This window comes from Dicentrarchus labrax, unplaced genomic scaffold, assembly GCF_905237075.1.
Source record: "Dicentrarchus labrax unplaced genomic scaffold, dlabrax2021, whole genome shotgun sequence".
Classification (NCBI taxonomy): Eukaryota; Metazoa; Chordata; class Actinopteri; family Moronidae; genus Dicentrarchus; species Dicentrarchus labrax.
In genome coordinates, this window is record NW_026136708.1 from 13,273,386 (window position 1) to 13,286,355 (window position 12,970).

Sequence of the window (12,970 nt, forward strand, 5' to 3'; positions counted from 1 at the left end):
ATGTATTTGTTGTTGTGATTTCCTTTTTCCTGATATCTTGGTTGTGAAGTCTCAAGTTAAAAATGTTACATATTTACAGGTTTCCTACACTGTATGGATTTCATTTTAGTATTTCCCTGGTCTGGATAAGTATGGGGAAAAAAAGAGAGTATGAACACATATTTTATATATATTCTATTTTCTAAAGTATAAAGTTCAAAATTTCTTTTTTATTATTATTAACTCAATTTTATCAACTAAACTGATCATACAAGCCCAGTGTTTTTCATGGAGTTTTTTTACAGGCAACCAGCAATGCCAAAATGTTTAACACTGTGTGACAGAGTGAGCTTGATGTCATCAAAAGCAACGTAAGAAGTACAGTGTGACTGAACGCACACTCCTATGCAGAGCTGCTGGTGCGTCCAAGCCTGCAAAACAGCTCTGTCTGCCCCAAGTGCTTTCAAATTAGTTTTAAAGAAAATGCTGCAATATCTTTATATATATACATAGAAAAATGGCAAAATTCCTGTATTTATTTCTAAGACATATTGTGCAAGTAAAAATGTCCGACAATACAAACAATTTCTAGTAACAAAACTTTTTAAATCAAAAAATCAGGAAATCTGAGGTCACTGAAGTGAGTCTTCTAACCTTAATGTGGTCTATAGTGGTGGGATATACTGTCGGCCAGATTTCTGTTGATTTGTATTTTGAATAAGTGTTTGTTTTGAGAAAATTTCTATAATGACATCAGCTCAATTTGGGCCAGTGAATTCAACCGACTGAACTGTAGATAACAGTATTTTAATGCCACTATATGGTGAATTAGACACTGAAACAAATGTTGTAGTTTTTTTATATTTGTACAATTGTACACAGAGTGGTGCTAAAGTTTGACAGTGAATTTAGTGTTCATGTAAATGTTTGATGTGGCCACATTAGACAATGCTAATCACACACAGTAACTCATTTTCCTCTACAGGATCTACTTTTTGAGCTCCAGACCCAGGATGAGCAGGCAGAGAGTCTGCTGGAGGATCTGCGTGTTATGTCCTCCATAGTGAGTTCATCCAGCCTGCAGAGTCTGTCTGTGGATGGGAATCAGCTGCAGGATAAAGTCAGAAACACACACCAGCTCTTCTCTGAGGTGGAGGAACAGACTGAAAGGAATATCCAGGACCTTAACAGGTAAAAGACATCATGCTTAGATATTTCAATTCATACAATGTGCACAGATTCACACATCTGCAGTGAAATGGTGATTGTCTCTTTTCAACCATGTAGCATTGCACACACACATCAATGTAACACACAGCATTTACACATTACAATAAGGGTTCAACAAGTTTTGTTAAACTATAAACATCATACATGTCATTACTCAAAGTAATTGATTGTAATACTTTTGTAATACTAAATTTTGTTTGTTTTTTTCAAAAGTGGTTTCAGAGTTTCAAAATGTTACAGTTGTTCTTTGGTACAATAATATATAAATATATTCAATATTTGCACGAAAAAAGCTACATTTGGTCTGCTGGTTCTTTAGATTTATAGTGCTGTATGTCTATAACTCAACTTGATTTAAAGGTTGGCAATATTCTATGTTTTTGATTTTGTCAACAAATCCCACGAAAAGACCAAATCCAAGAATGTGCTGATCTGTCTCTCAGTACTTTCTGTCATCCCTGGGGTGTCTGAGTCCATTAGTTACAAATAAAGTTGTGCAATAATGCTTTAACAGCATTTTTAAAAAGAATAAATAACTTACTATAGTTTTTTTTTGTTTGTTTGACTCAAATTAAACTACAGTTCCTTAATTTCCTTTGTTATTAAGGAACATCATTGATTTATTTTTTAATACTTTTTCGAGAGCAATCAAGATCTAGAATGGAACAGAGGAATAAGGTATATGAGTGGTTTTGTAATATTTTTGGACCAAAAAACAGAAAACGGACAAGGGATTATGAAAAACGTTAAAAAATAGATTTATTCACAACATCAGAGATGCAAGTTTAAAATCTTGGTTAGATTTTTATGGTGGAGCAAAGCAGGCAGAGTCAGCCGGGCAGGCAGCAGGAAAACAGACGAGACACTAGACAGAGCAGGCGAACTGAATGATCTGCCGAAGACTGGAGTGAAGAAAAAGAATATACTGCAGAGGCTTGTTAAGTGGATGAGTCACAGGTCTGCAGGTGATTGGCAACAGGCGTGAGACTGGTGCACCACGCCCAGAAAAACACACACACACACACACACACACACACACACACACACACACACACACACACGCACACAGACACAGAGAGATAATATACAGGGGACAAACTTGAATGAGGAAGAGGCACAGCTGGACCATGACAATATGACACTTTGGCTATACAGGCAATACTTGTTTGTAGGATGAATTTCATTGTTGGTTTTGTTTTTTTTGTGTGATTTGTTCACAATAAGGAATATATAGAATGTCACCACTTATCCTTTAAACTCTATAATAGACACAAGCAACAGTCTACAGTACAGTTCAAACTCAGTGGGACAAGTTCAACTTGTTTTCTGAACTCTACAACACAACCATTTGTTCACTGTGACGTCACTTTAATACAGTGCATAGTCTACACTGTACATATGCATGTATGTGCCCTGCCTGCATTCATACTGTACATATGTGTTGTAGGCTGCAAAGGGAGAGTGAGCATTTGGAACAATGGTTGCAAGCCCTTGAAGAAAAAGCAGCGAAGGAGGAGGATCTTAGTCTCCTGCAGGAGGAAGCACTTCGACAAAGGTAAACTGATTTCAGATATATGCTGTCCAGCTGAAAATAAGCAAATCTTGTATAAAGGTCCTGAGGTCAAGAGTTGTCAGGCAGTGTGCAGGGTAATATATATTCTGTGTATTTAGTTTATGGGGGACTACAGTTGATATTCTCACTAAATGATTTTGGAATTCTATCCTTCATTTTTGTATATTTATTGTCTGTCATGTTTTGTGTATTTTCTTTGTGCTACATAAGGAGATCTGCAGTAGACTAGACTAGAGTTTAATCAAGTACACAGAAGGCTGTAATACTGTTGATTGACGTATAGTTAACACAATATAACCATGTAACCCTGATTAAACACATTGGAGAGGTACGGTCTAGAGCCCACCGCTACACTTCATTAATTAAGTGTAGGTGAATTTATTTTGTTTTCTTCTTGTGCACCCCGGAGAAGGTGCAGGTTGTAGAAGGTTTTTTCCCTCTCTACTTAATTACCATGTTAGTACATCCTTGTTAACCTGACAAAGTCAGTTTTAGTTCCCCTCACTAACAATTGTGTAAATAATGTTTAACTGAGCATTAACACTGTTTTTTCCCCTTTGCAGGGTGAGAACAGAGGAAATCAGTCAGCTTGTGTCATCCTTACAACGCAGCACACTTCAGCAGTCTGCTCTGGTGGAAGAGAGCAACAAACTGCTGGAACGATACAACAACTTTCAAACCAACATACTGCGTGGCTCCAAAGAGAAGAAGAGCTCTCTGAGCAGAGACATTGAGGTGTTTCAGACTTCCTAACTCCTATATCTTTTGTTTTGTTTCATGTAGTTGTAAACTGGCAGTTGTTACAGTGGTGTCTAATGTCATGCAAGGGTGTGGTCACACAGATCCATTGTTTCTTTTCATCTACAGTATATTTGTTTCTACTTGTTCTTCAATAAGGAGTGCCCATTTGTTGTTGTTGAACATTTTGGAATGGAGGATTTGTAAACCAGATTAAAGAAAGAGACACTCCTCAGTCTGTGCAGTGACAAACTGGGGCCCCTGCTTTGTGAAGAGTTAAATAACTAATCTGTGAAAAATATTTTTCAGGCTGTGGTGAGTGCAACAGAAGAAGGGGTGGCTCACCTTGAGGAGTTTAGAGTTAATGGAAATAGTCTGAGCCACAGACTGTGTGATGGTGGCGACCTGAAACGGGACATTCAGCAAACAGAGGAGCAGTCGAGGGACCTTCTCCACTTAGTTCAGCCTCATCACAGGTGAGTGGAGCCAATGTGCCAAATATTTGGTGAGCATTACTATGCAAGCATTTATTCATGTTACATTTTGCCCATAGGCCTACATAATGCCTGTTCAAAAATGCTTGCTGCTTCATTTGTTCATTCACACGAGCATCCAGTGAGTTTAATTCAATGCGGCAACTCTCAATGACCGCTGCTAGTCTCGTCAGCACTTCTCCAGGTTTATTGCCCTCAAGACAGGGTTGTTTTAGACCCTGATAGAATGTGCCAAAGTGAAGCCTGAACATAAAGGACATGGGTCCTCTCCTATCCATCCTCCCCAAAATCCAATCCCAAGATTTTGGGGAGATGGACACACATCATAAGTTGCTCCCAGCATGAATCTAAGTTTCTTCTTTTTCCGTACTTTTCCCAACTCATCCACTCCCAGCTCCCAGCTGGTGTTGCTTTGCTCCATGTATCCTGTGGTATGCTGAGTTTAAATGCTCCACACCCATACTGTGCCTATCCTACAATTTTCCAATGTCTAAGAGCTTCCTGAGCCTGTGAATCTGACTCCCTTGGGTTCCACTTCATCCCTGCTTAGAAGTTGGCGCTGTACTCCATCCTGCTATACCCCTAGATTCTTACAACATCATATCCAGGCTTGCTTTTGCACATTTAAACTCCTGTTTAAACTGGTTATAGGGAGCTCCAAAATCCCTTTTCCATATAGGGCCACACTGCTGAGGCAACGTGGGGCTCCCAGCTACTTTCTAATGTAAGAGCTAATCATTCTCTAGCTTTGCTACCTTGAAGTAGATACATCATACACCTTCAGGGGCGACAGTAATCGTGGTAGCAGCCCAAACTGCAGGAATGACAGTTTGAGTTTGCCTGGAAGGCCCAGTGTTTCCATAGGGTTGGGGTTAGGGTTAGCCTATCCTATTAGACATCCACTACCTGCGGTCTTAATCCCTGGATCTGCTCCTTATCACTAAGAGCAGCATCATACCGTCTACATAACTTTTAGCCCTTTAGCCCACTTATATAACCCTCTTACTTGAAAGCACACCCCTTTACAATTGAAATACCCCTTGATTTCTTTGGTTTAACCTTCATCCTAGCCCACTTGAAATTAGTCTTCACTTTATCCAGCAGCCTAGCAGGATACATGATAGGACTGTTTTATCTATGGTTGTCATGTCATGCATGTACTCCTTTATGGGTGGTAAGCTGCCCTCCCTGAAACGTATCTCCCCCTACCACCCACGTAAAACCCCTATAATAACCTCTATTGCCAAGATAAAAACAGTGAAATTAAGTACTGCATGAGGTCTGAATGGTCTGTTAAACTCCTTTTTTTGTTTCCGTTGATGCCTCAGTGTCACCTCCTCCTACCTGGCCCAAAGACAGCAGGCCTGCAGCAGAGTGGAGGAGCTGAAGCAAAGAATTGCTCAGCTCCCCACTTTATTCCCCTGGCCTGGCTCGACTGAGCGCAGACAAATCTGCCTTCAAGCCCGTCAACTGCAGGAGGAGACTGAATCCCTGCAACTGACTCTTGCCAGCCTGGCTGAACAGAGGAGGGAGCTAGCTGAACGAACCAGCGACAGCATCTGGAAAGATTTCTCTTTGGATGAGCTGGAGACCTGCTGGTCATCACTAATGGCAGAGCTGAAGGTAAAATCTTTCATGTTTAACTGATAATCATAGTGGGGTACAGTGATTCCCAGCCAAACATAAAGGATAAAACAGCTGAAATATTGGCAAAAAATAATGGATAAACAGGTTAGCTAAAAGTAATAGATAACAATGAAATAGTTTAGTTCTATTCTAAAAGGAATAGATAAGTGGTTAAAAGCTTCAACGTTTATCCCTCAAACTGTTATTTATAGGAATGCAAACTTGACTAAACCAACCCAAACATTGACATTTCAGTTGTGTAGTTGTAGTAGTGTTAACATCCTCATTAAAGCTAAACTTGCTAGGTTGGGTCAATGAAGGGATACTTGAGCTCATTTGATAGGGATGATAGGGATCACAATAAACCCCGAAATGGTAAGCCGTCTGACTGTGGCTTGGTGTGCCTGAAATGTCCACAGGGTGTGTGTTCCCGCCTCGAGGAAGGTGTGTGTAATGAGGAACATTTTGGCCAGTTACTGCAGGACTGCCACCATAAATTGACATCCCTGCAGGAAAGGATGTCAGTGCGTCAGGCCCAGAAGGAAAGCTCAGCTGGACTGATAACTGATGTACCAGCTCTGGAGGTGAGGTCCATTAAGTAAACTGACCCAGTGAATCATGTACAAGCTCTCTTACATTTTTATTTCATATTACTTTTGCATTAAACCATGAAAAAGACATTTTAGGGGAGAATTTCCTTACACTATACCACCTATATTGTATTTCTATTTAGAAGAGCACACAACATGTTTATCTGTCACTTTCTCCGCTTTTCAGGCTTTGCTACAAGAAGTGACAGAGATAGAAAAAGACCTTTTACAGATTGTAACACTCAAGGACTCTATAACAGCCAGTTCCACGGCCGAGGCCCAGGCCAGCCTCTCCCAGCAAGTGGGCAGCCTCCAAAACCACAAGAGGGCACTAGAAAGTAGCATCAGAGAAAATCTGGCACCGCTCACAGCAACCGGCAACCAGAGAGTTCAACAAGTGGAGGAAGAGGTCTCCTGTGTACAGATAGCACTGAAAGACCTGGCTGAAAATTTTGGAAATCTGTGTGAGAACCGTGAGGTTTTGCCTGATATCAGCCAGCTCAAACAGCAGTGGTATACACTACAGGTATTGTTAAAAGATCCTATGAAATGTGGCTTTATCCCTGAATAATAATATAACAAGTTCACAGATCTTAAACACTCTCAAATGAGAGACCAAATCATCAAAGACGCATTTATATCTCTCTCAGGATTGGGATACCAGACTAACAAAATTGGCTATGAGAGTCAACAACCTGCAGAAGACTGGAGAGTCGTGCATCACACAAGAAACGCTGCCCAGAGGTGTCCTTTTGACTGTTGATACAGTTGCTAAAGACCTTGACAGGTACTTAACCTAATTTCTCATTTAAAAAATGGAAAAGTTACATTTATCACATTGATTATTAATCCAAATGTTTATACACAAGATCAATGGATACATTTAACTTAAATGTACTATTTGCAGCGTTTTAAAAGAACACTGGTATAATTATAAACTAATAACATGGTAAACCTATCAGGGTAAATCAGAAGTTGTTACATAGACTGTAAGATGACCCTAGTTGAAGGTGGGATTGCTTAAGGAGTGAAAGGTTGATAGAAAAGTAATTTTCAGTGTAATTTTTAAAACTAATTTACAGTTACGCCAGGAAGAAAAGGGTTAGAGGGAAAGGATGGTAATGCTCTATATATATTTGATCACAACACTCATTACATTTTCCTAAAATTATTATTTGTTATCTCTCTCATGTTTTCACTGTAGCCTCAGGTCTAGTTTTCTACAAAAGAAGCAGCAGTGTGTAGAAAACACTGCTAACAGGGTGAGACAGGTCATCAGCCAGCTGCAGGATTGGAGCCAAACAGTACAAGCTGAACCGTCATCACCCAGCCAGGTAAAACAAACAAATGTGTCTATCCATTCAAACCCACAATATTAACAAATATACACATTTATATAACAAGTTTAAAAAAGTGACAACTTCTGTCCTTTTTTTTGTAAATCTGAAGAGTAACTTCTTTACAACATTAAATGTATTTGTAATAGATGTAATGAAGGCATAATCTCAGCCAACAAACTTACCTATTCTATTCTTTTCCTGGTTCGTCTCTTAATATTTTTTCTTCATACTTTCCCTGTTGATTCCTACTGACAATGCAAATCTGTGAAAGCAGCTCACAACTATATAGTTTCATGCCAGCCTTATCCTTTGATATAAAGTTGTGTATACATGTATATATATGAAATAATATGGCAACTGTTTATTAATGGTAAACTTATGTACCTTTTCAGCTTGTATAGCTAACCATTTGTGATTCAGTAGGTTGGAGGATTCATGACCTCGGGCTCTTTGTTCACATATCTTAGATCAATATTGTGAGTTTATGTATCTGTTTGTGCTCTCATAGGCAGCTCTGGATGAAGGTTTGTGCCATCAGCAAGCTGTTCGTGAAGTGCTCTCAGAGCAAGATTTTCTTGTAATCTGTCTGGGAACAAATGTGACAAAGAAACTGGAGAAAAGTGCTTCAGACGCTATGAATGAAAGCACACCTGCACTTAAAACCGTATCTAAATGCCTGGTGAGTTTCTCCTCAGTCAAAGACTTCATTCTGTCATTCAATTCAATGACTGTAATAATGACGATGATATCAGGATTTTGTGGTTAATATTTTTTTGGGTTTCACAGGTGAGTCGTGGCCATTGTGACGTGGAATCGGAAAAAGTCGTTGAAGAAACTTTTAGAAGTGAAAGTGATGCACTACATTTAGCTTCACCTGATGAAACTCTGGCCATGTGTCCTCCTGCTTCTCCTTTCTTTTCTGCAAGAGAAAACAAGGAAAACTCTGAAAGTGATCAGAATGATAATAAAATGAAAACCAAAGGTACACTGGAAACAGCCAAAGAAGATGCCTTTTTTCCGCATCAATTCCCGTGTATAGAAATCCCTGATGTTTTTAAATCAAAAATCCAACAAGAATCACATCCATTAACATCAACTCCACCAAAAATAAACTTGGAGACTTGTCTCGGGCCAAAGGATGATACAGGCACACTGAACACTGATCCTTTAAGCAATGGGCATAGGACACCTTCTGGGAATAACACAGTGCCTTTAATGTCAGACTCACTTCCTCCTTCCAACAAGAGTTTAACAGCCCAGCAAGAGAGCACTCAACCATTGCAGGAAGACACTACCTCAACCCAAGACTCAAAATTCTTAGCTATAGGCACAGTCAATACCAAAGAAATCATTTCAGCACACTGTGTCGCATCCATGGTTGCATCCTCAGCGACAAAACCAGACAACTTCCCCCTTTCTACCCCTGAAAATGCATCTGAACATCTAGCAGTACAATCAGAGACATTTAAGGCTGTTAGCGATGCTGAAGAACAACAGAAAGACGGTGAGGACACCAGTCTAACCCCAGAGAAAGTGTTGGACATGGAGCCACAGGACATGCATAAATTGGAAAATGTTGGTCCGTCTTATGCACTCAGATGTTCTCAGGGAGCAGAGCTTTACAATGCACAATCAGAGATGTTTAAGGCTGTTACGGATGCTCAAGAAAAGGAGAAATCTTGTGAGAATATCACTGTGAGACCAGATAAAGTGTTTACAATATTCTTGGACATGGAGCTGCCTGAGTTTCAGCCACAGGACATGCAGCAAAGGGAGAATGTTGGAGCCAGAGGTCTTGGTGTACTCATATGTTCACAGGGGGCAGAGGTTTGTGATGCAAAGCCCACTGAAGATCCAAGTATAGGATTACCTGAGAATAAATCTGGACTCACAACATTAATCAGTCCTGAATCAGACGAAACAAAATTTAAATACCATGGTTTAAAGAGTGATTTAAATGCGTCTCAAGTAGCAGAAAGCCCTCTGGCGTTAGGGAGTACAGAATCGGAGGAGGTAAAATGTACAAATGCCAAAATATCATGCAAAAAAACCTCAGAAACCAATGAGTTAATGCACAATGAGGTGTTGAATTCCTCCAAATCATGTAGCAATGTCACTGAATGTCAGCCCACTGGTGCGCATGCAGCAGAAACATTTCTGGATGTCAAACAAGAGGAGATGACAGATTTCTGTCACACCGAAGAGCAAACAATGAGTTCAGTCTTGTGCACTGTGGACAGAGATACCTTAACTGAAACACAAATACCTGCTGGTGACAACAAACAGCTGACTGTTGCTGACACTGCACAGAGCACAGGTACAGGACATTTGGAGATGGCAGAGGGAGATATCACAGAAGAAGCAAGTGACCTTGAACACCGGGAGTCCAGACATACAAAAGTGGCAGAAAGGCAAGCCAAAGCTACGCTGCCAATAGAAGAAAGGGAACTGAAGGTACCTGCATCGCTGGAGGACACTGAGGTGACACAGGGACAGGTAGATGTCACGTTAAAAATATACTCTTCTACTGTTCTTCCTTCAATCAGCTTCTTCTTCTCAGAATTTATCTTCCCTGGTAGAAAAAGTATATTAATGCCAAAGTTACCAACCCTTTTGGATTGAAATCCCTTAAAACAAAGCTCAACATTCCTTATATAAATAAGGCATCAAATATAGATATATGTATGAATATATAGTGGGAGGACATGCATCAAAAGTTATTTGAGGGTCAGGGTCAGGGGACATTGCAATTGCATGGTCAGCGGCCTACACCTCTAGTCCCCCAGGATGTCCCATAAAAGATCCTGATACATAACATAATAAAAAATACATAAAAAGATGAAAATTAAATCAGTATTATTGATGGTTGCTTTCCCGCTTTTTAAAACCATTAGAGCAAAAAAACTATAAAATCTTTAAAAGTTAACTGTGGTTAAGGTTTTTGACCTCTGCTGGCAGAAGACCCAGATGTCCTAGCTGAATCCACAGTCCTTGCTATACTAAATAACACTCATCAAACAGGGTCTTCTTTGACATTTACAAACCATTCTTCTTCTCTTATCTTACCTCCGTGGTAGAGAAGGTAGGTGTTGACTGAAACTTTGGTATTTCTGACATTTTGCAAGTGTTATTTTATCTCACATGCAACCCAAAATTTAGATGAAACTTATTTGCTTTTAGTCTATTTATTCTTCCCGCCATTTGGCATTTGAATGTCATGACATTTGCCAAATTCCAGTCAGTTCTGGCATTCATCTTTTTGTGGAACTTTGTTCATCTGGTAGAAAGAAATAGATTTTTCTCATGACAAATGGATAAAGTCCATGCTGCATATTGCCTTGTTTATTTTACAGAATGTCTTATAAAGCCTAAAGCCAAAGTAATATAGTGTTGATCTATACTAAATCTAGTAAAACAGTCAGTAGTGCAGTCACTGGCAAGACATGAATTTTAAAATGAAAGCTGAAAAGGCAAAAATAAAGACGATGAGGCAGAAATGTGTGTACAGACAGCAAAGCCATCAACGTAAGAAGAACCTACGTTCACTGCCAGGGAAAACAAACAAAGCTTGAGACAGTTGCCTGAAAGAGACGAAAGAAACACACATTATTGCTTTTCTACTGTTAATGGTAATTGTCAATATCTATATAATATCTGTCTTTCTTGGCATTTTAATCATCAGGGGGCCACTCAAAACCTTAGACTTAATGGTGAGGTTTGCACTACCTGCCACATAACAAAGTCAGTTTGCTCGAATGTCTTCATGTAGTTCTCTTTAGTTTCTAGGTGTCTTTTGGTAGTACAAGCCACAGTCCTCAAAGGAATTGAGGAATTCCTCACAAACACAACCTGTCATTATTCTTAGTAATAACGCACATTTGCTCTGTCAACAGCTGACATTATGAATGTCCTAAAATGTTCCTCCGAATACCGAAATATTTGTATTTAAGAAGCCAGGCTTTCTGGGCCTATTTTACAGCTAATTTGAGTTATTATTGGATGCTGCCATTAGGGTGGTTAACAAGTTGTGCTGAATATATACAGTAACAGTGCCAAGCTGCCTGATTAGAGTGATTGTGATTCAAGTTCCTATGACTTAAGACAAAAATAATAATAATAAAAGCTTATATCTGAGTTCATGTAAAAAATGTTTTACATTTACATTGCTTGAGATTTTAATAAAGTCAGTACACTAATATAGTGTTCACAAACTTATTAAGTGTACAGTATATCCAACCAGTGAAAAGTATTCATATATATGATATTTTTTTACTCCCTAACCCAAATAAGAAATCCTGTAGTTTAAAATACATTAAGCTTCCAGAAAGAAATGAGCGTTTCCTTCATAATCTTCCAGTTAAAGTTGTTACATCACTTTTGAGAGAGAAATATTTGTAACTCAAACTTGACGTAAACAGCATAAGATATTCTTCTTTATACTGTTTTTCTCAACAGCGAATCAGAAACATGCTGTACCTTTTCAAACCCTCCTCCCGCTCTACCTGTACCCTGGTACAAGACACACCTTGATCATAGTCAAAATATTTCAAAAGGCAACTCCCCTGTTTTTAATCTAGTAACCTAGCAGTTCATGTCATGTATTGGTGTTTCCCTGCCTTACCATGTTATAACAGATCACTTATTCTTTAAAGAAGCACGGGAGGCTGAACTTTCTAGACGAAAAGACTGAGTCCTTCTCCCTCAGGGCAGACTGCTCCCTACTCAGGCACATTCTTGTGTTAACTGTACCGACTCGCCAGGCCACCGTCAACATGGTAATATTTACCACTGTGGAGCAGGGAAAAGAACAGGAAGCTCTGTTATTATCTGTGGGCGAACACAGCGAAGAAGAAGGCTAAAATGTGACACCACCCCTGTCATCTGTGTATGTAGCCTCAGATCCAAGACAGCATGGAGTCTGAGAGGACAGCTCCGGGTTTGGAAGCTGATCTCCAGGCCAGGGACACGGCAGGTACATCACCAGAGACCTACAAACACAAGTGCAGCATGCAGGATATTTTGTCTGAGGTCCAGAGCTGGGTGGAGAGAAGTAACATAATAAATGTGAGTATCAGCTGGTTTTAATGCACCTCGCTGAGTTAGATCTGCTGTAGGCATTCTATGTCACAAAACATGTTTCTGTGGGTTAATAAACTGATGTGGAAAAGTCTGAACTTTAGAGTGTGTGCAGGAAAGGTTACATTCTTAACTGATTTTGGGAATTGAGGTTAAAAGAAAATCACTGATCGTGGCAGGGATGTGTTCCTGTAGTTGCACACAGTATGTTTAATGAAAAGAGACATGAAAATCATCATTTCAGCAGGAAATGGATTGGAGTTGATGATGATGATTGAATAACCGTATAGCTTCAAGTGTCCAAAAAGGACATTTGCAATAAAC

At 39.5% G+C, this 12,970-nt stretch overlaps 1 protein-coding gene across 1 annotated transcript in view; it reads left to right on the forward strand.

Moving 5' to 3' along the window:
- Positions 1 to 12,970, forward strand: part of LOC127368829 (nesprin-2) — an 84,727-nt gene that overhangs the window by 21,599 nt on the left and 50,158 nt on the right. The window contains 12 exon segments of the mRNA XM_051410018.1: positions 965 to 1,170; positions 2,657 to 2,764; positions 3,346 to 3,517; positions 3,830 to 3,996; positions 5,343 to 5,637; positions 6,060 to 6,224; positions 6,418 to 6,756; positions 6,881 to 7,017; positions 7,435 to 7,564; positions 8,079 to 8,249; positions 8,357 to 10,066; positions 12,464 to 12,634. Coding sequence (XP_051265978.1) covers positions 965 to 1,170; positions 2,657 to 2,764; positions 3,346 to 3,517; positions 3,830 to 3,996; positions 5,343 to 5,637; positions 6,060 to 6,224; positions 6,418 to 6,756; positions 6,881 to 7,017; positions 7,435 to 7,564; positions 8,079 to 8,249; positions 8,357 to 10,066; positions 12,464 to 12,634 — 3,771 coding nt within the window.